We start from the raw sequence: 22,225 nt of genomic DNA, 5'->3' as shown, positions 1-22,225 counted from the left end.
ATGATGGGTCCCAAATATTTGTGGATTTGTGTTCCATAAGGTATCCAACAAGGTATAATTTGTTATTCTGGGATAATTAGGTGTACAAAGATTACCAATGTAAAGCTCTGCAATTTTCTTGAAATTTTGACCAGGGTCTATTATAACTAACTTTATTTCTAAATGTGACGATGCAGGACAAAAAACAAGGTCAGATTCGTTTTCAGCAGCTCAAAAACTAAAAGAACGCCCTGTTTAATAATAATAATAATAATAATAATAATAATAATAATAATAATAAATTCACTGTCGATCAGTTTTATTTCGCGCCCTATCTGCAAAACGAGTAGAGTATTCTAGTGGAATGTTTAAATTCAATTTCATGTTACACGACTTATTCTTATTTACAAAACGGAAGAAAATGAATTACATTTAATATCGCTGCCTTCAAGATTATGTTTAAAATTGTTATCCATCTGAACGCCTAAGTTCTTCTTCGATCCCTCGTGACTATACGTTTAGCATACTTACCTTCGGAATAGGTAACTCGGGTTCGATTCCCTGATGGAAATTCATTCAAATCCCATCTTAAACTGTAGATCTACACAACTTTAGTGCTGAAATTATTAAATTCTAAATAATGCAAGGCGTTTTATCCAACAGAGTGATATCCTTTTTATAAAGTATTTTTGAAGGATAAAATGGAATCTCTTAATCTTTGCTTTCTGTAATTATTGTACAGCGGGGGACACTTCTAAATGGTACACCTTAGCCGTAAATCTCCATATGGCTGTACCATTTAGAAGTGTCCCCCGCTGTACATATGCACACAAAAAAGAAACTAGTAGAAACCAGCATTTACATTGATATAGTTCCACGAACTTTGCGACACATTAACAGCCTGTACGTTTGGCGAACTCACTATACTTGTACATTGATTCTGAGGCGTTGGCTGAGTGTTGATCGAGCGCGTAGTCTGAGAGAAAGCATGCAAATTAATGTCTGTATCCGCGTGAGAGATTTCTACAAGATTTTCCGGCAAAATGTACAGGTCTGTCGTGTCCACTGGTTGTACTGGTTGATGCTCTACCGTCTGTGCTCCTGGAACATTCATCTCTTGAACAATGTTCGACTTTTCTCGGGGTATTTTCTTCGGCGATTTTTGTTTTCTTACCGCTTTGCCTTGTTTATTCTTACCAGATTTTATATCCGACAGTTTTTTTCTTAGCGATAAGTAATCATGAAAACCAAACTCTTCGTGAAAAACTTTGCTATATAACCAATGTTTAACTTCCGGTTCTATTTTACTCTCGTTCGAATTTTCACTAGAACAATTTGACGATTCACTGATTGTATGAGGATTTTCTCTATTTTCACTATTTGGGGTTTGATCCCCGGACTGTATCTGAACCTGATGAGAAATTTCATTTACATTTGATGATGGAAAGCGAGTTTCTGTCTCATTATTCACAAGAACGTTATCTTGATTATTCGTGGGATTGGGGTCGGAATTATTGCAGTAAACGAAGCGATGCTTTCCTTGTAAAACGTAGCTGCTGAAATTTGGATCATACTTCTGCAGATAATCTTTCCACATTTTTGTGATATTCATGTCTTGTCCATTAATCTTATCCTGTTTTAAGAATTCCTTTATCTGCAAATATAAACAAAAGGGATTAAAACATGTTCAGACATAACATATAAAAAATTTAAGAAACTATAAGAGTTAAATGAAAATAAAAATGAAAGAAGAAAGAAAACGAAAATATTAGCCCTAAAAAAAATCCGAGCAATATACAAGGTATGATTAAAAAATACGGCGAGTGATTTTTTTTTTTTTTTTTTTTTTTTTAAGCAGCAACTACTGACACTACAACCATCTGATGTAATTTGTCCGATGGTCTGATCCGTTTAGACAGGCAGCGTCAAGTTGAAACACGTTCTGACTTGTCAGTCAGCGTCCAGAGCCACTAGAGTGAAGATGTTTCCCATGTCTGTTTCGGATCAACAACGCGTGAACATTAAGTTCTGTTTGAAGTTGCAAGAAAGTGCCAAAGAAACTCATGAAATGTTGACATTGGTGTATGGTGGTAATGCTGTAACACTGAAGACTGTTTACAAGTGGTATGAGCGATTTAAAAGCGGAAATAAGTCGGTAGAAGATGAGCAGCGTTAACCATTAACCTCAAAAACAGAAGAAAACGTAAACAGAAGAGCTTTCCGTCTCTTCCCCAAAATTAACCGTGCTTAAAGGAAAACGTTTGAACACCATTCCTGATATTGAAAGAGTCACGACAGAGCAGCTGAACGCCCTTCCAAAAGAAGTCTTCCAGAAATGCTTCCAGTCATGGATTCAACGTTGGGTTAAGTGCATTGCTAGCCAAGGACAGCACTTTGAAGGAGATTAAATCAAATTCTATGTAAGCATATTACTTTGTTCAGGCTTCCCAGCAGGACATTAAAAATATATAGGACAGTCTGATTTATAAAATAGGACAGTTTGGTTTCTACAATAGCATATTATGCTCTGAAGCACAGACAAAAATATAAATGTATTGTAAGAAAAGGCCAACCTTCACCCGCCAACCTTCCGGTATTCATTGCAGATTTTCCGGGTTACCAACAATTTTGACTGCAATGCACAAACACAAATTAGTAATGCAACTGGAAGTATTATTTCTTTAAGGATACTACCTCTCCATACATTCTGAATTATACTTTTTACGTTACTTTTTCTTTTGTTTTTATAATTTCTGCCAAACACTAGAATTTGAACAAGGCTTTGACAATGGTAAAAACACTAAAACATGCAGCTTCAATGTTGTTAGAATTTAGAACATATTCGCACTACCTCAGAAGAAAAAGAAATAGTTAACTCTTATTTATAGGATTACCACGGCATTTAACACTTTTTACATGCCGTTATTTATACATAATTTTGAATACACGCAAAAATATTAACTATTTCTCTACCTTCCCACTATCCTTCTAGTACTTTTATTTACAGATGAACTTTATTTTGACATTATTTTTCATTAGTTCGTATCTTTCTAATGAAAAAAGACTGATAACTTATTTCTCTGTAATGAAATATTTGAATCCAATTAAACATTGAATGATATTATGAACGTATTTCCTTCTAAAATAAATAATGTAACAGCATTTCATTCATCATAGCTCTGCAAATTATATATACACTTCAAATTTTAGGACGTTTCCAGTTTATAAATAATTTCCAGGATTTTCACTATTTTTCTGCTTTCCACAAATTTTCTTGGTGAGTACCAACACACCTCCATGCCTAGACAATACTGCTGCACACACAGCTGAAAGAAAATGCTAACACAGCTTGCATTATAAGTAACTAGAGCATGGCAAGGTTCCTCAGCTAAGCTTCATTGGGGAAGATTAGGCACATAGAAAACAAAGAACAAGAATTTTAGGAATGATCCAAAAACTGAATCAAAAGATTGCGATCTTGGCCAAGAATTAGTTTTTCGATCAGGGACCACAAAAGTTTGGAACGGCTCCTAATTCGAGGTTTCGTATTTTTTACGGAATACGCACATCATACTGAGTTGACTGATAGTTTTGGTTTGGCTACACTATATGTAGTTCTCTGGATATAAGGCGTACAAGAAAATGTTTGATTCAATGAAATATATTGAACTTTTTGGATCATGGGCCACAAAATTCTGAAATGGATCCTAAATCGAGTTTTCATATTTTTTTACGAAATAAGCACATCATAATGAGTAAATTGTTAGTTTTGGTTTGGATGCACTATATGTAGTTCTCCACATATAACGTGTACAAGAAAATATTTGATTCAATGAAATATACTGAATTTTGTAGATCAGGGGCCACAAAATTTTTGAACGACTTCTAAATCAAGTTTTCCTATTTTTTACGGAATAAGCACATCATACTGAGTAAACTGATAGTTTTGGTTTGGCTACACTATATGTAGTTCTCGAGATATAAGACCTACAAGAAAATTTTTGCCTGAAATATATTGGATCTTTTGATTTTAAAAAAATGGCAAGAGAAAAAAAACAAATTTTAAAAAATAATTGTGATGATTTGTGACTAGTTCTTCAGCAAAAATAAATGCTAAGATACATTTAGCATATTGCTAATATCTAGCAATTTAGCGCTTGGTATATAATTTTAATAATTCAATCACTGTAAAATATAGGAAATAAAGGACAAGATAAAAAAATAGGACATATATAGGACAAATATACACAAATTTCCAAAATATAGGAAAAAATAGGAAAATAGGACAGCTGGGAACCCTGCTTTGTTTCTAATAAAATTATTCGCCGTATTTTTTGATCATATCTCGTGTATTTTATATGTATATATATATATACCAATCTATACATCTCATTGACCTTAACAAAATGAGATGTCTTGGAGTCGTTTATAATTGTTATTTGTAGCCTAATTGCTGATAGTTTACATATATATATTCTGAAGCAGCAGTTTATTTATGGAGTATAAGTAAAAAAAATATATTTTTATTTGTCAGATTGTGTATACTAACGGTGACACACACACTTCTTACAGTGAAGCACATACTAATTGTAAATAAACAAATAAATCGACAAACACATCGGTTTGTTTTCTTTACAAATCTCTTGGGAATATTTATGTCAATAATCTCATTTTTAGAAAATAAGTATTTTCGCCCTTCGATAAATTCTTCTTATAAATTAAAGACACAATAATATCGTACGGGTTCAACCTAACTCATCTAATCTGGATCAAACTTGGCATGTTGGTAGACCTTGACATGGTATAAAAGCTTGTGAAATATTATGGTATGCACGCTTTTGGTTCCAGAGTTACGGACTGATATGAAATGAAATATTTCAGTTTAACGCTCCACGATTATACCCTTTTAGGCTAAGACAGACGATGATTAGGACAAATGAATGATGATGGACGAATTGGTGGAATGAGAACGTGGGAAAAACGGAAGTATCCCGAGAAAACCCACGGACACAATGTTGTCCACCACAAAATTACTTGCCCGGGGATTGAACCAGGGACCCCACACACCAGAGGTACTTCTCTGAGCCACTGTGCACCCTCCAGAGTTCCGGGACATCAAATTTGTGGTTTGAAAATTTCGCAGAAGAAAAGTTCAATCGAACTTGTCCAATCCAGTTCAAACCTTGAGATGGTAGAAAAGCTTGTGAAATATGGAGTGGAGGTTCATGATTTTATGAGCCTTTAAATGAGAAAGATGGACTTTTTTGCGAAATAATTTTCATAAAAAATTGTTCAAGCAATCAGTAAAGGATGATTTTTCTTCCATAACTAGGAACTTACACTTGTAAATTACATGTTATTTCTTACAAACGTATCTCAGATTTCGCACATGAGAACACTTAACTTTCATCACAACCTTGAAGCAAATATTTATACTGTCGTAAGGATCGCTGTCGTCCAAAACTTCTTTTCATACGCAAATGTTTCTCTTCTTTTCCTTGTCGGAAAGGATGGGGAAACGTATTAATATGTTAGCACACAATTACAGAATTTTGGTTTACTAATTGGAAAAATCGAATAAAATTCAAAAGAGGTTTAATTTTAGAAGACATCAGATCTACGATCAGCTAACCAAACGGTGTGAAAATAGAGTTCAGCAAACCATTAATTTTAATTAACGAAAAATTAAAGCATTACGTGACTCAACAATCTAAATATAATAAATAAAACTACTCTTTTTGCTAGTAAGCCTAATACCTAGTATAGGCAATTACAGGTAAATGAGTCACTGTACAAAATCATTAATTCTCAACAGCTTAGAAGAGATGCAGTACTCATTATTCACTGGCAACATCTGTCAGTTTTCACTGTTACTTGTCTCATACTGCCACTGTCTATGTTGTAGCATATCACTGGTAATGATTGTTAACAGAACTTCTTGTTAGTCTTCTTTTTTTTAACTACTACGATGTATAGGCAGTCCTTTATGGTATGAGGGCTATTAGCACATTAATGTTTATAGATCCAAGGTCCTAATTTAGAAGTTGTAAATACACTGTAGCGTGTCTGGTACAAGATCGCATAACAAGAACAGGTTTGCATAACTCTCTCACTTCCCCTTTGAAGAGCATTTTTATGCTTTCCGATGGCGTTGGACGTGGCGAAGGTTCTTGCCTACTTGACCTAAATTACTTTTCAAGAGGCTCAGATCGTTGGATTCAGAGCTATTCTACAGTGATCATCTCCGTCTTCTATTTTGTCAACTTACTGGTTGATACTTTGCGTGTTAGCAATTTCATATTACTGGGATGGATAGAATTTTACAAGCAAGGAGAGTACTAAATACTTGTGCTTAAAATAACTGTTTTTATCAGAAGATACGATTATCTTTAACTCACTTCTGATGGATCTGTCTCTTGGATCCAACCTGTTTTATTATCAGAAAGAAAATAAATAAAACTCCTACAAATAGAATACATCTAAATTACACATTCACATATGTACACAGAGATATCTCCTTTTGTCTGAATATATTTTATTTTATTTTATTTTTTATTTATTTATTTTTTACATCCGCTTCAAAGATTTATTCCGTAATGGATTAATTTTAGCAATAGTGTAAGTTCGGCAACTGCTGAAAAACTTTCTGAAATAGGCCTTACGTTCTAAAACCCTTATATGAGGATACGTGGATGCTAAGATAAAACTCATATTAGTATAAAAGAGCAAACATTATACCTGTAGTGAATTCTGAAGTTTTATTTTTCTCTTAATTCTACGAACTTCATTGTTTGCTTTTTCAAACAGACTTTCTTTTTTTTTTTTTTTTTTTTTCGAATTACTTCTTGAATTCATAATCTAGAAAAATGTGTCTGAAAAAAGAAGCGAGGTTTGTAAATAAATAAATAAAGCAAAATAAAACCCCACAGCGCACTACACAGGTCACAATATATATTTTTTAACGTATAATTTCTAGGAACATTTGAGCTAGATCCCAATATTAGAGTGCAACAAGAATTTTTTTTCGCACTATGGCAGCGAAGAAAATGTTGCCATTAGAGAGCTTCATCAGACGAAGACGAGCAAATAGGAGTAAAATATTAAAGAAAAGTGCAGTAAGATGATAAACCACTCTGGCTTACTGAATCACGCGGCATGTTTGAAGTGGAGAAAGATAAAACTTATGAGATGGATTATTTGGTAGGGGAGGAGGGGAAAAATAAATTAAGTGATGTAGATGACATATCTATTATACACATATATTTAAGAAGCCAACAAAACAAAATAAAAGTTACAAGAAATAATAATAAAACATAAAAGATGTGGTCTAACATATTGTTGTAATATAAGGTCTAAGCTCTGAGTCAAGTAGACAACGAGTCTACGGATTTTTGATGTGAATTCAAAGGAGTTAAAATTTCCTCTGACATAGACGGTCAGACGGTGGGTTGATTTAAGGACGTAAATGAGTCGCGTATAAGTAAAGGATACCTCTGAGATGTAATTTTGGAAGGCAAGCCTAGCGGTCAACAAAGAATACACGTTTCCTGACATTTGACGTACATGCGGGATTAGAATTTAGCGTCCCTCCAGGAATTAAACTCGGAACCTGCGGTAGGCATGAGATGTTTTAAGGAGTTAGCTCCTATAATGAAGATCCGTCTTATATAGCCCTGGTATTGTAGAGGAACTCCAATCAATCATAATGAACGTTTAAAAGTTGAAGGCCTTCGGCAAACCATTTTGGGACAAGCAAGGAAAGAGTTTTCTATATTAGATGAAAAAGTGAGTATCGATAATAAAGATTCAAGCATTTCTGTAGGTAATGGGAACCAGTGAGCAAATCTGGAACAGAAGATTTGCAGTGCTTTGCTTTTCGGACAAACTTTTTTCACGACTGAATTCTTTCCGGATGAGTTTGCGGAGAATGGGTTATTCCCAGCTGAAGAGTGCTGACAAAAGATCCTGGGATAGTCTGAGATGACAAAGGGACGGATACACGCTTTCCAACGGTTACGGAATGGTGTATGACATGTTTGATATAAGGAGGTACTATTTAACTGTTAATTAAACAATTCAGACGCTAATTATAACAGAAATACTATTAACCTTAATGAATAATAATTCAAAATTGTTATAACACTTAATAAAATTCTATTCACGGAGGCAGGACAAATGACAATTAAGTGACTATCATAATCTATTTTAGTGAACGTGTTAAGTGAGTATAAAATCAAAGTTTTACGATCTCTACGATTAAGAACGTGTTCAGTATATCAACACAATACAAAATTAGCGACTAAAAATCGTCTGAGATAATTAAAAAAAAAAAAAAAAAAAAAGATTAAGTTACTGAGGACCAACGAAAATTAAAGGACGAACTAGTTACATATTGTGGTAGGCAAAATGTTAACTAACTTTTTACCTTTTCTTCCTTTATTTGATATTTTCCTTAATAATAATCAATGAAAGGTCACTACACACAGTACTAGTCCAACCGAACAACATGTTCTGGATCAAATTTGGCATGGTGCTAGACCCTGACTTACTACATAAGCTTGTAAAATATTATGAAGTGCAGACTTTTGGTTCCTAAGTTTGGAACTAAAATAAGAATCAAATGAATGACGACGTTTTTTCTGTCAACTTACTTTATCCGACTTCATTATAGAATAGATATGTTCCTTAATACGGTTGAGAGTTTCTTCTTTAATCCTCTTCGGACGGTTGTCATGTTTCCCTCTACCATCTCGAGGAAATAGGATGTCTTGGTCAAGTTTCTGACTTAAATTCCAAATTTTGTGATGTGACACACCATGAATGTGCGCAAAAGCCATCCTGCACACCTGGACTTCTTTCCCTTTGATTCGCACATAATATTTATATGTGCACGTTCGTCTGTTACTGTTTTTATTCCTTTTTCTAGCGATATCGTGTTTGCGGATTAGTCCAAATAAATACGAATTCTGTTCATCGTCACTGTTCAATGCGTAATAGCCTTCGAACAGTTTCTTCCTATTTTCTTCTGATATTTTTGAGTAACAGTTTCTTCGACACTTACAATCGTCTCCGATTTCCTTAGCTTTCATAAGTTTACCTTTCTTGTTTACATACTCTTTCCCAGCCACTCGCAACCGCTTTCGCTTCTCAGTTTTCCACTCTGAAAAAGCGAATAACTAAATCAATAAATGTACGACTTTATATGCTTATCTGTTAAAAAGAAAAGCCATGTTTCTACAACACTCATATATGGAGGATGTGCAAAAGAAACATTACCGACAAATTCTTGAAACAGAGGATTGGGAGTTTTATAAGCAATACCATAAGTTATAGTTTTCACACAATTCTATATTGTGCGTAATTTTATAGAGCAACAAGTTCAACAACTGTAAGTAAATCAGGTTCACAACCGTAGCAGGTTTTGAAACATTTCAAAATTACCACAAATACATAACTGAATAACTACTTGCAGATATAATTTGTACACGTACTTTTCTGTTTACTACGTCTAATATTTAACGAAGAAGAAGGAATATTCAACAAGAATTTTAGAAATGATAAAAAAAAAAGTACCAAAAGACTGCGATCTTGGCTAATAATTATTTTTTAGATTGAGGCCACAAAATTTTTGAACGTCCCCTAAATCGAGATTTTATTTTATTTTTATTTATTTATTTATTTATTTTATTTATTTATTATTATTATTATTATTATTATTTTATTTTATTTTATTTTTTTTTGAATAAGCACATCATACTGAGTTAAGTGATAGCTTGTATTTGGCTACACTATATGTAGTTCTCCAGATACAAGACGTACAAAAAAATTTTCGACTGAAATATATTGGCTCTTTTGATCCAAAAACAGTTAGTGTTACTCCATAATAATTTAGCTAAGTACCTTACCTTACTACACAATTCTAAAGCTCGGTATGTATCCTGGCTTCTTCCACTAGTTTCCTCCGTTTTCGTGTCTCTGACTGTCTGTTTCCAGTTAACCGCACTCAATATCCGGAGCTCCTCTTTCACATTGTCTACCAATCTTTGTTTGAGACTTCTATTTTTCTGTTAGAATAAATTTTCTCATTCATGATCCTTTTGGGAAGGAGATCTTCCATACGTTCCAAGTGACCTAGCTATCTCAGACTTTCTGCTTTCGAAAAAAAAAAATTGTACTCATTTTAATAAAAAATCTTCTACGTAAGTTTTCCATAGCTATAAGCAGTTTCAAAAGAAGAGGATTCTAGTGGAAGAAATTTACACTAACATATTAACAAAATACTGCAAGAGGAAATTCTCAGAAGTGAGACGATTTGCCAGTAAAGCCATTCCATGTCAAATCAACACAATTTCCAAACAAATTCTATCTTCCCAGATTTTGATTAAATTTTGTACAATTAATAGTACCAGTGGAAAATGACACATCCTGATATTTCAGATTGATATGTTAAATGGTTTAGTAATTACAGGCCTCAAATGTTCTGAACACATACAAAAACTTGCGTGACTTGATATTTGTTCGATTAGCATTTGTGGCTGATGTGAATGACCTAAGACATCATTTCAAAGTTTATGGAAAGAGCTTTCAGATGGTACAATATTCTATACAATTTCATTTTAATTTTCTTTCCGAATAATTCAAAATTTCGAATTTGGTTTATATACATATATATATATATTAATATATATATATATATATATATATATATATATATATATATATATATATATATATATATATATATATATATATATATATATATATATAGATAGATAGATAGATAGATAGATAGATAGATAGATTGAAAATTTTCAAAAAACTAAAAAAAAAATATTTGGAATATTGAGAAAGTTGAAAATCGCTTTAATTTAGATTCTTGTTATAAAATGCATGGAAATAATAATTTTGTGGCAAAGAATGAGGCGCACGTTATCACCAGACTCGTGAGCACGGCATTGTTCATCTATTTATAGTCAGTGACTACACCTGCTCCTCATACATGTTGTTGTAACATAAGTATCCTAACTACCCATACTACCCATACTATAAGGTATACAAAAAAATAGCTGCCCGCTAGATATTTTCTTTGGCCCTTCGTTTACTCCTCATTCCTCCAGGAAATTCAAACTGGCGTCGTCACTATTTGTAGTGTACTGTAAAGGGGGAATTAATAACAGAGCATGACAATTATGTTGTTATTTGGAGTGTCTCAAACACAACTACAGTTGTGTATTGCTTCCAGCAAATTTATTGTGTTCTTTAGAAACCAGCTTAGTCCGACAAAGAAACAGTACTATGCTGGTAGATCTAGTGCTCAGTGCAGTAACAAAAAGAACTTTTAAACTCATGTTCATATAAAGAAGTTGATTTTAGTATAATGGATTTTCATCTCTCTCTTTCTTTCTCTTTCTCTCTCTCTCTAAGCTCTTTTCATAAGCTTTGAAATGACACTTAACCAACGCTCTAGCTTCTCTAGGTCAGCCACAAATGCTAATCGAAGAAAATGTCACTCATGTAATTTTTGGTAAATTTTGAGAATTTTGAGGAGGGAAGGGAGCTGTAATTTCAAAACCGGTTCACCAATCCACTTGAGCTTTCCGTTTGTTTCATTATCAGAATATAAAATATCACTGCAATCTGGAAGGATCGATCCGAAGCCATGTATTGATTTTAATCGGGTGGCTCCAGTGCGTTGCGCGATCTACTGAGGAAGGTGTCAAGGAGCACTGAAATAGTACATTAAACATTTAGACGCAGTAAACATAAAAGTATGTTTACAAATTATTATAAAGAATTCTTAATTCTTAAATGATATATATTTCTGTCGACTTACTACTTTCTGTGTCATTCAGTGTTCACTTTTATTAATTTTCATAAAGTGTGGATTAATATAACTTTGTACTCTCTACAAAGGTTTTATTATAGAAGCATGGGTTTTTACAGATGGATAATCTTTAATCATGTTTTAGTGACCGGTGTAGTTGTAGAAAGTGTAATGAGGAACACCCAGCGATGACCTGAAACTGTTTGCTGCGATGATTCTCCGTTCGGAATGCAGGGTAGGAGCATAGCTCTCTAGTACGAACATTGACAAATACTACGTACATCGGACAAAAAATTAGCGACCCACTATAGAACTAACATTGGTCCGCTTCTATCGTCATTTGTAACAACTGGCTAAATGATTTACCACTGCTGACGTGTACTACTGCAGTTAACTACAGAGAATCTACTACTCTGTTGTATAGAAACCGTTTGCCAAGATGAGTCGAAGCGAAGAATTGACAAGGAAAAAGTGTGATACACATTATTTCGTCACATTTTAATTATTGTCAAAATTGAGACGTGCGATGCGAGTGAAGAAAGGTTGCTAACTTTTATTTTTATTCAAATCAAGTTTTCAGTCTATTATCACGAAGCTAGTGTGTGAAGAATTTCGTGTCTACTCAGTTCCCACGATCTCCGCACACCTGCCTAGCAACCGCGAGTTTTGCTTCAGCCAATTATTGCAGGTTCTATATGTTCTCTGTTTTTGTCTGCAGAACTATGACGTCACCAGACGTGTGAGACCAACAATCACGTGACGGCACTGAGACCGTCAAATTTCACGTTGCACTCGATGGTTGTCCGTTAGCTGGAGAACATATGTAGAACTTCGCTCGACGTATTACTTACTTAATGTCTTACATTTAAAAAAATCATGTAAATTACACAAGTGCATAGAAATGGATATTTTGATTCCCGAACAGATATTGTATTAGCCAAGTTCCGTGTAATTAAAGTAACATGTATTAAAATTGTTTTTGCGCTCTTTCATGTATATTTATGCCCCTACGGTCGTACGTTCAGCCAGCCATATTTTTTATGTGTGTATGTGTATATGTGTGTGGAAGGGTGGAAAGGAGTTAAAATAGACCAATACTTCATGTTGATATTGGTGCTGAATCTTGTTCTTAATCGTACTTTCATATTTGATTTTCAGTTACTGTGAATTGTGGAGAAACAAACAGCGCATTGGCATTACTTTAGTTTCCCGACAGCGCACAGTAAACGAGCAGATTTTGTTGTGATAACTTATTTTAATACTGACGTACTTAACATTAAGTTTCACCACTACAAAAAAAATTGCAAATGAGAGCTGTGATTAAACTCCGCCATTGGAAATTTCATTATAAAATAGTTCATTGTGCTTGAAAGTGCATATAGACATACAGTAAATGAAGCTGCCCAATTTGTTAATGTACCAAAGCAGACTGTCCAACGTATCTACAACGAATGGTCTAACACGCATGTGAAGGCAATACAGCGTCAAAACTGTGGTCGCTGTAAGATCTTAAACCGTCACCGTTATATAAGTAAATTTTGGAACGCTCTGTATATTCTGGAAGAACAAAAACCATTTAAACCATTCTTCGATAGGAACTGCCAACAACTCAATTTCTCTCCCACAAATTAGAACAACAGAATCTTTCATCTTCACCAACACATATATGTGAAACGTTGTTTCACGGTGAGAAGATTTTAGTGAGTAACAAAGACCACATTCATTTTGTGAGCTACATGCGTGAGAAACGTACCTCGTCTATTTCGATGCTTCAGTGTTTCTTTCTTACTCATTAGTATGTAAAAAGACTACTGTACATTATTAAGTTATTTGGAACTGAATTAAGTGCTTTCTACAGCTACTTTACGATATAGCCAGACTGTCGCCAAGCAATATTGTCCAGTCAGTTCTTATCTTAAAGTTCTCACGTTCGAACCATTGTCGTCGTCTTCTACATTGTGGCCGTAAACTGCCAATTAACGCAAATTCTTTCAACATTTAATTTGCAAATCCATACAAGTGGTTTAACCCGATTACATTTTAAAATGAACTACCAACATTGACCAATTGGTCAACCCAGCTCATACCCGGAGTATTTCCACTCCAGGAGTTTTCTCCATGCGTTGACACAGCCAACATGTTAGTTTAATTTGCTATTCAGTTAAGCGAAGGGGTATAAGTTAAGTAGTCGCACAAGGACTTCCTCAGCAGCTAGCCCCATTTAGTGAAGTCCCTGGTCCTCTGACCCTGTTCGAATCAGTTAACGGTTCCTAGCATCTTTTCAATATTTATACCGTGTTAACAAACGTTCATTCCATGGATACGACACTTGGAATTTTTGGTGAACTCTCAGTGCAGCAGCAAGGACCTTGCGTCGTGGATTACTTTCTGTATTACCAAACAGTGTAAACCCTAAGCTGCATCATTTAGTGGTGTGAGGAAAGTACTTGTGGTGATTTCCAAAATATAATATTTCATATATATATATATATATATATGTAATACAACTTTAAAGGGCCATCATATCGTGAAATGTGAAGTGTAATTTACCAGCGTTTAGTGTTGTGATTATTTTTATTCTACATCATTCTTTTTATACATATAGTGCATCTAATAAATACGTACCGTATAGTATTATTTTATTCAATGTGTTTTCGTTTTATGTGTGAACGGTAATTTTCTGTGCAGCGGGCTAAGCAATTGTCTGGATGTCCATAAGAATTTCGAGATGAGACATCTGAACCTCTCGGTGCTTTGTGCTCATCTCGCTGTCGAGACTTAAGAGCGATCCGGGAAAAGTTCTGTAATCACTTTTTGGAAATGTTCTTTAATGTCTTCACCAGGTAAATTCAGATCTTTTGAAAATACACGTTGATTGGACGGCAGGAGCAGATCCGGAAAGTGGTTACAATCTTAACCCCCGGAAACCGTAGATAAGTTTCACAAGTGGTCAAGGAAAAAACCTAAGAAGAACTGCTGCAATCCGTAAATACAAGTCCACCAATAGCGTAACTAAATACGCATGCCTCCCGCTCTCTTCGGCGAAAATGTTAAAAGGCAATCTCTTCCCACGTTGATGATATGTAAAATTTATATAGAAATATTGGACCTTTGGTATTCCATCTAGTCAGACACTACTTGCTCATATATTATACAAAAATTGCATATTATTACTATTATTATATTGTGATAATGATGCCCAGCTTGATTTTGTGCCCATTGTTACCAATCAACAAAGTAAAATGCAATTCACTCTCAGGAAGAGACGCAAGGGCTCCGAAAAAAAAACAGCTTCTTTGAAAAGAAGAAAAAAATAAAAACCGAAGTTTCTCCCGTAGTTTTTTGTTTTGGAAATTTTGAACTTTTTAAAATATTTCAATTTTAGTGAAGAGACAACAGTAGATTCCACCTTGGTTTTCGCCTTATAACACCAAAAAGCATTTAATCACTGCATTCTGAGAGAAAATCAGACTCAAAACCTTCAAGAACCAAAGAAAATTGGTCATTTGATAGAAAAGAAAAATTGCAAATTGGTGGATGCAGTTGGTTTTTTTAGATCCTTTGAATTGTTTATAGAACTGTTAGACTAACGTTGAATGACAAAATTTTGTTTAGTAGAAAGTTTAATAGTGTTAGCAGTAACTGTTCTAAAAATGTAGCAGATTCCGTGCAACAAAATTGTCATTTAAAATTTACTAATGAACTAGAACTTCACTTCACTTGTATATAACATTTATTAAGGCCGCTACACGTCCAGGAAAAGAACTTTAAAACATTACCAACAAGTTTCGTATTCCAAAAATTTTGACACAATATACTTGTAACAGTAAAAAAACAAAAGAATTAGCTGAATACTGATTTCAAAGTAACACCATATCCGAAATACCCGTTTATGGCTCTAATTTAGTAAAATGAAATCTCTGAAACCCAGGATAAAATGATTTCCGAACAGAGAACGAGATGTAAGCAAGATTCTATTCCAAAAAGAAGTTTTGTATATGTTTCTTGGTTTATGGTACATTTTCTTGTCTGCCAAATTGCATTTAGGTAACAAGCAAAACATATATATTAAGATGTATAACTTCCAGGTATTTGATAAAATAGTTAGGTAACCAAAACAACATTTGGAATATGGTGGTTGCACAACATATAGTTACTGGCAAAACTGCAATGCCAGTTTAAAATTCAATCAAGACAACCAGTCCGGACTGAACATAGGACTTAGATGTACAGGGTAATGTAAAGCATTTACTTAATATTTTGGCCCACTACAGGAAAAAAACTGAACAAGAAAGCCAGAAAAAATTTATAAAGTGAAAATTTCCGTTTTTCCTTCCGAAAAAGCTGTATTTCTTAATGAAAAGGACCTACATCTCGAAAAAACCGGCTTTTCTGCACACCTACTCTAAGGTGAAAATTACTGGATATTATCAAATCCTTTCTGTATATTATTCCAGTCTCTATACAGGAATTAAATGACTTTCTAAGCGCTAATATGAAAATATTAGAAGACTACAGAACAATATTGACGAAAAGAAGGTGCAATAACATGAAAAGCAGATTTTGACATCCTAGCCTTATAAAGTTAATCTTCGAAACTTAAATGGACAGCCTTTTCCCGTGGGGCCCACGCATGACGGGGCCTATTAGTTACGCCACTGAAGTCCACCCAACCAACTTCCGGAAGAAGATTGCGAAGAAAACTTCATGCAGAGGACATCAGAACCCAAGTACATCACAAAGCCCGTTTCTTTCTGCGACGCATGAAGCTGTATATTTTCAAAAGTTTTAAGAACATAGCACTGGACTTCAGCAGACTTGAAACGAATAATCGGAGTTGGCAAAAAAAAAAAAAAAAAAAAAAAAAAAGTACTAACATGATGTTCTTTTTTTTTCTCTTTTTTTTCTTTTGGTTTAAAGTAGTTTTTTTGGATTTGAACCACTACTCGCTTTGCACCCGAGAAAAATTGTTCTACGCCTGGCTACGAGTCAAATAACTCATCCACGGAGGACATCTGATAGAAATATGCTGTATTAATCTTCCACATTTGTGAATATTTTAAGTCATTTCAGAAAGGCAAAAGATATATAACTACGCAAGTACACACATTCTTAAAATAAATGGACAATTTCAATACAGATTACAGAAGACCTAATTTAATCCAAATTAGTTTACTAAGTCAGAAATACAATGACCTAATTTAATTTTGATATCAACAACAGAAGCGAATATAGATATGAATTATTCAAGTTCGCTCTAGCTCTGAATCATTCATACATATACAGTACATATGCAGGAAATACGTTAGATTTCAATAAATCACTTACATTAATGTTTCCTGGGTTTGTAATATAATGTAACCAACCAGCTATAAACTTTTTATTTGTATTATACTTTAATTTTAAATTCAACTTTTAAAAATAAACAAAACAAAAAAAAAATTATTTAAATACAAATTAAAACTTTATAATAAAATGTTAAAAATGATATAATTTGTTTGCAAATTCATTTTATGTGCTAAAAACAATTTAACTTACATAATAAACTTCCTCATTATATAAATCTTGCGTTGACAGATTTTTTTGTCTAAACCAAATTCCAACTTGTACATAAACCCAAGTTTTTAAATTATACCATAAATTTACATCACTTTGGGTAACAATTTCAGCAAAAAAAAAATAATATATAACTTTACAATATTTTCAAAATAAAAAGAGAGCGACCAAAAATTACATTATTAATAATTTTAATATAACTAAATTATTTAAAACAATTTTCTTTTAAAACTTTAAACATTAAATTCTATATCAAATAAAATTTAAAAAATTACTATTATATTAATAAAAACTTGGGCTAAAAGTAAACCTAAAGTAACTGTTAAAAAACAATAATTTTTAACAAAAAAATTAAATGTATACTTTAAAAATCTGCCAACTGCCAAAATGTTTTTACACATAAACCAATTCACAAACATTTCATAACTTTACTAAAAATTAAAATCAATCACACATTTAAAGCTTATATCTTTTATTTACGCCTAAAATTTCCTAGTTTATTTAATATTACGTAACACTTCTATTAATAATATAAAACAAAATTAGTTATGTTAAAAAAAAAAAAAACCTCTCACAATATACCCCCATTAAAATAAACCTTAAACATAACCACATGGTGGAGGCGCCGGGTAACCAGAATAAGATAAACGATCTTTCAGATGGTTTGAAATATGTGGAAACATCACGATGAAGTTCATACAATTTGTGGAATTTTTGCTTTTAAATTTATTTATTTATAGTTTTTTCCCCTAACCATTAAAAATGGTTTAAGTCAGCTACCCTGCGTATAACAATGTCCGACGAACATTCTTGTTGTCCGTATCCAATATGCAAATTATCGAGTGCATCGAATGTCCAAGAAGCATTCATCTCCAACGTGTCTGTAGGATTTGATTCAAACTGGAAATGGTTCTGTGATATATATGTATAGGCCCACTCATAGAGATGAACATAAACATAAATCAGCATGCTCATTAGAAGACCAGCCTTCGGATAGCTGAGTTCATATTTCCAGCAAACCTCGGCCAACGGCTTCGCATCTCGAAGGTGTCTCTAACCTTAAGGAACTTCAAGATATGGTCAGTTTGAACAGGTGCAACCCCCACTCTTTTTTCTACCCGTCTTCTTTTCTTCTCTTAAGGAATATATATGATATTACAAGTGTGAAACTATTACAAGGGCTATACGATACTATGATTAAAACGAATAAGTGCATATTAAAGACGACTGTGTAACATACTAACTTCCAACGGTGGAATATTTTTTTATGGGTGTAGGAAAAGTACGATTTTATGATTGTAAGTATTGTTACAAGTGAGAAACCATTACAAATGTTTTAATCTATGTAATTTTATGCGATAGCAAATGCGTCGCTGACGCGCTTGCTCCCTGCAGACGCAAACTCGCGCGCTCTCCTATGGTCCGACTCGCTTACGCAGCAGGATGGCTTTTAGCGTCTACCTAGTACAAGTTGGTTTGTGTCTTTTGCACAATCGTTTATATGACATACGTTCGAAGGCGTACTTACACTCATAAAGGAAGTCCTTGAAAAATGATTACAGTACAACCCCTCAAATCCGAACTAATTGGGGCTGAAGCCTGTTCGGATTTCGGGGTGTTCGGATTACCCGGGAAATAATATTCCATACTTATTTCGTCACTGAATTGGCGGTAAAACAACGACTGAGGTTAGACAGGGTGGCCCAGTGGTCGAAAGGGCAGTGACATTGACTGGCGGGTGTACATTCATGTCCAAAATGATTGTCGCATATCTATAACTGTCTTCTTGTAAGAATATAATTAGATAATGATTTTGAATAAGCATTAAGTCTAAAAATGTTAAAACCTTAAAAAAAACTAAATTTGTGTGATTAAATCTACTTTTTTTTTTTTTTCATTTTCCAGCTGTAGTTATTTTTTTTTCTCCTGAGAACGTGTTCGGATTTGCCGGGTTTTCGGATTTGAGGGGTTGTACTGTATACCTATGAATGCAACTGCTATCCTATGAAACAAGATCTAAGATACTGCGAGTAAATTTCATGATGAATTAATTGCATATGGTAGCATAGCACATACGTAGTCATTTTCACATTAAGATCTCCCTCAGCGTACGAGCCTCTGACGTGAAAGATCCGGGTTCGATTCCCTACAGGAGCTCATGTGATTTGGATCGCACGTTAAGTAGGTCAAAGACTCATACACAGTACCCTCGCTGCTGCAAGATACTAAACTCCAAAACAAATCAAGTTAAATTAGTTTGTACGTATATAATCAATCTGAGCATACTCAGGTTAACAGTCCAGAACCCCGTAAGAAATCATCAAGAAAAATAAGGGGTTAACTTTACAATGCTCGTGCCAGCTGGTATACTCAGTCAGAAACGAAAAATTACACTCTATTAATTTTATGAAGAGTTCAAACTTGCACTAACCTTAAACTAACCCATCCTTACCCGTATCTTACTTATTCCTATCTGATCTACTAAACAACTTTTAAAGCGGTCCTACTTATCAATGCGAAGTTAGTGTATTGTGAAGTTTACTTTTTTTTTTTTTTTTTTTTTTTTTGATTCACTGTTCTTAATCTGAACAAGCATCATCTGTCAAGTAACCACTATACGAGTAAATGTCAAACTTAACATTACACGAATTTCTACATAGTTTAATGGTTGCCGTTTCTTTAGATTCTTTGAATGACAAACGGATACATAGCCATATAACTTTTCAACAAATACTTACCAAGCGGATTTCTTTCGCGTTTTTTGGGTTGTTTATTTACAACCACTTCTCCAGAATCAGCCATTTTTGTATTTGTTTCTGCTTGATGCAATATTGCCAAATCGAATGATCAAATTTTATTGTTAACGTTCTTATGAATGATTAGTGCCATACTAAAGAGTTCGACTAGCATATGTTTCCTGCAGTAGTCAGGCTTTTAGTACGACGCTAATTATTCGTCAAAACAACTCTGCATAATCTCCCGAGTGGGCCGTGTTTCGAATATGTTAGTTTTAGTAAAATTATTTTTCATTGTGAATAGAATACTCAACAAACAAAACTTTTATTGTATTGTACAAAACTAATCATTTGTAATTGTTATATATGAAAAAAAGTAAACCTTTCTTAAGAGTTATAGCCTGCCGATAATTAAAAGTAGCCAAAAAGTAACGTCTCGCCCATATGAAATTAAGGCACTGAGAGAATTTTAAAAATAGCCAAACCCGGCAACATTTGTGGTAACGTTTCTAGGTCGTTAGTGATGCTATAAAGAAGATACAATACTTTTCAATAGTACTTAACGTTAATTTAATGCACACCTTCTTTTTTGTCTTTGTGTCAATGTGGGTAAGATTCTAGAACACAGCCCCCCATATAGGATAGTAGCTAGGTTGTCTCCTTTCTGCACCAAATTTTAATATGTAATTTACATAATATTGCCGAGCGAGCGTTAGTGAGTGAATGTGGGTTAGAGCCACACAGGGCACGTTGTTTTCTGTCTTTATTACAGCTAAATGCGAAGGGGGACCTATGTACTAGAACCTTGCCGTCAATGTGAAGTCATAATGGCCCATTCTCATCCTGGGTACGGGTCCGTGTTTTGACAGTCTGGCAACGTTGCCCTAATTTATAATCCGGTACGAGTACTTTTAACCTGAAGGGCGGGAGTGGGTTCCTGGAGGTGTGACTCAAAGATAAATTTATACATGTTAAGTAGTTATGTTTTAACGTATATCTCATTTTATTTGTTTACAAATCACTATTACTGATTTGACATGATTCACGCTACATCGAAATCTACACTATAGAACTCCCAGACAGATGTTCTCTGGTGTTGTTACGGAGGAACAATATTCACAAATCAACATATATTGTTATTTCTGAGCTTAGCTTTCTAAATAATAAATCCGAACAGATTTCCATGCTACGTACTTTCATGTCAACATAGTTGTCCATCAGTTCTCTCTGTTCGTAATCTCTATATTTAATTATCTTCAGCTGATAAACATGAAAACCATATCTCCGCTATCGGACAGTCAATAACAAAGGTTCGACATTAGAAAGCGAAGATTGTAAAGCTTTGTATTATACTATAAAGTATCATTAGAAGACAGACTTGATGCAAGTGTGGGAATATGTATTATGGACTGCATTTACTTTTCCGCAGTACTGTGTGTTTTCTTTGCGTCTTCGAGTTTGTAAGTAATGTGTTCGTTGTTGAAAGAACAAAACAAGATATGCCACTATTGGTACTGAACACTTGGCCCTTTACTAATGCAACTAAGACAGGTGAGTTTTAAAAGATCTATATGTCTTTTGTCACCTGGGAAAGGGTGCAGATAAGCACTCGTTCACCTAAAATACCGCAAAAATTCGAGAAAGAGAAAATAGTATATCAATCGGATGGGAGAGGGGGACAAGCTTTTCTTCTAATGATTTAAGTTTTACTTGTTTAAATATAGGAAATATTGTGACATAACGTATGATTTCAAGTAATAGCAGAATGTAACGTTGCTAAACGACAAGCATTGCACTTCGTAAGGCATGTTATTGCTGATGTCAAAATGTCAGGGCACTTAAATTCCGTTCCGTTATTATATTTGAGTACCGTACGTCATAGTTTTACGTTCTGTCAGTGAGAACATGGAGGACGATCAAACAGATTTACTCAGATAATATAAAATGTTCGGTATAGATATTTAAGAGAGATCCAACTGAATTGCTTGCATATACTGCCTTTTCCACAAATCTACTCGTAGTTCTTCGGTAATAGTATACATGAGAACCCCCTGATCTGCGTTTCTTCTGTGTTCTATTACCACGTCTACATAAAATACCATATATTTTCTACGTAGTGCTATAGTAAAAA

At 34.0% G+C, this 22,225-nt stretch overlaps 2 protein-coding genes across 4 annotated transcripts in view; one reads left to right on the top strand and one right to left on the bottom strand.

Moving 5' to 3' along the window:
* Nucleotides 1–242: 242 nt before the first annotated feature.
* Nucleotides 243–20,240, bottom strand: LOC145670376 (uncharacterized). Of its 3 annotated transcripts, none has more exons than XM_081738985.1 (4): nt 20,098–20,175; nt 9,885–10,131; nt 8,631–9,139; nt 243–1,633 (listed from the first exon to the last, which is right to left on the bottom strand). In XM_081738985.1, exons 3-4 carry the CDS (start codon nt 9,066–9,068, stop codon nt 821–823), a joined length of 1,251 nt encoding a protein of 416 aa, XP_081595111.1. In that variant the 5' UTR covers nt 9,069–9,139; nt 9,885–10,131; nt 20,098–20,175; the 3' UTR covers nt 243–820. The 3 variants fall into 3 exon arrangements, with proteins under 3 accessions (XP_081595111.1, XP_081595109.1, XP_081595108.1); XM_081738983.1 differs by having other exon boundaries at nt 9,885–10,128; nt 20,098–20,174; XM_081738982.1 differs by lacking the exon at nt 9,885–10,131 and having other exon boundaries at nt 20,098–20,240.
* An 830-nt stretch (nt 20,241–21,070) lies between these two features.
* The window catches only part of LOC145670377 (N(4)-(Beta-N-acetylglucosaminyl)-L-asparaginase-like), a 48,425-nt gene continuing 47,270 nt past the window's right edge, over nt 21,071–22,225 (top strand). The window contains exon 1 of the mRNA XM_081738986.1: nt 21,071–21,645. Within this exon, the coding sequence (XP_081595112.1) occupies nt 21,492–21,645 (154 nt within the window). The 5' untranslated portion in view covers nt 21,071–21,491. The remainder of the gene's footprint in view (nt 21,646–22,225) is intronic.

Source organism: Thermobia domestica, chromosome 14 (assembly GCF_964235325.1).
Source record: "Thermobia domestica chromosome 14, izTheDome1.hap1.1, whole genome shotgun sequence".
NCBI classification, from domain to species: Eukaryota; Metazoa; Arthropoda; class Insecta; order Zygentoma; family Lepismatidae; genus Thermobia; species Thermobia domestica.
This window is presented reverse-complemented; position numbering and strand designations above follow the sequence as displayed.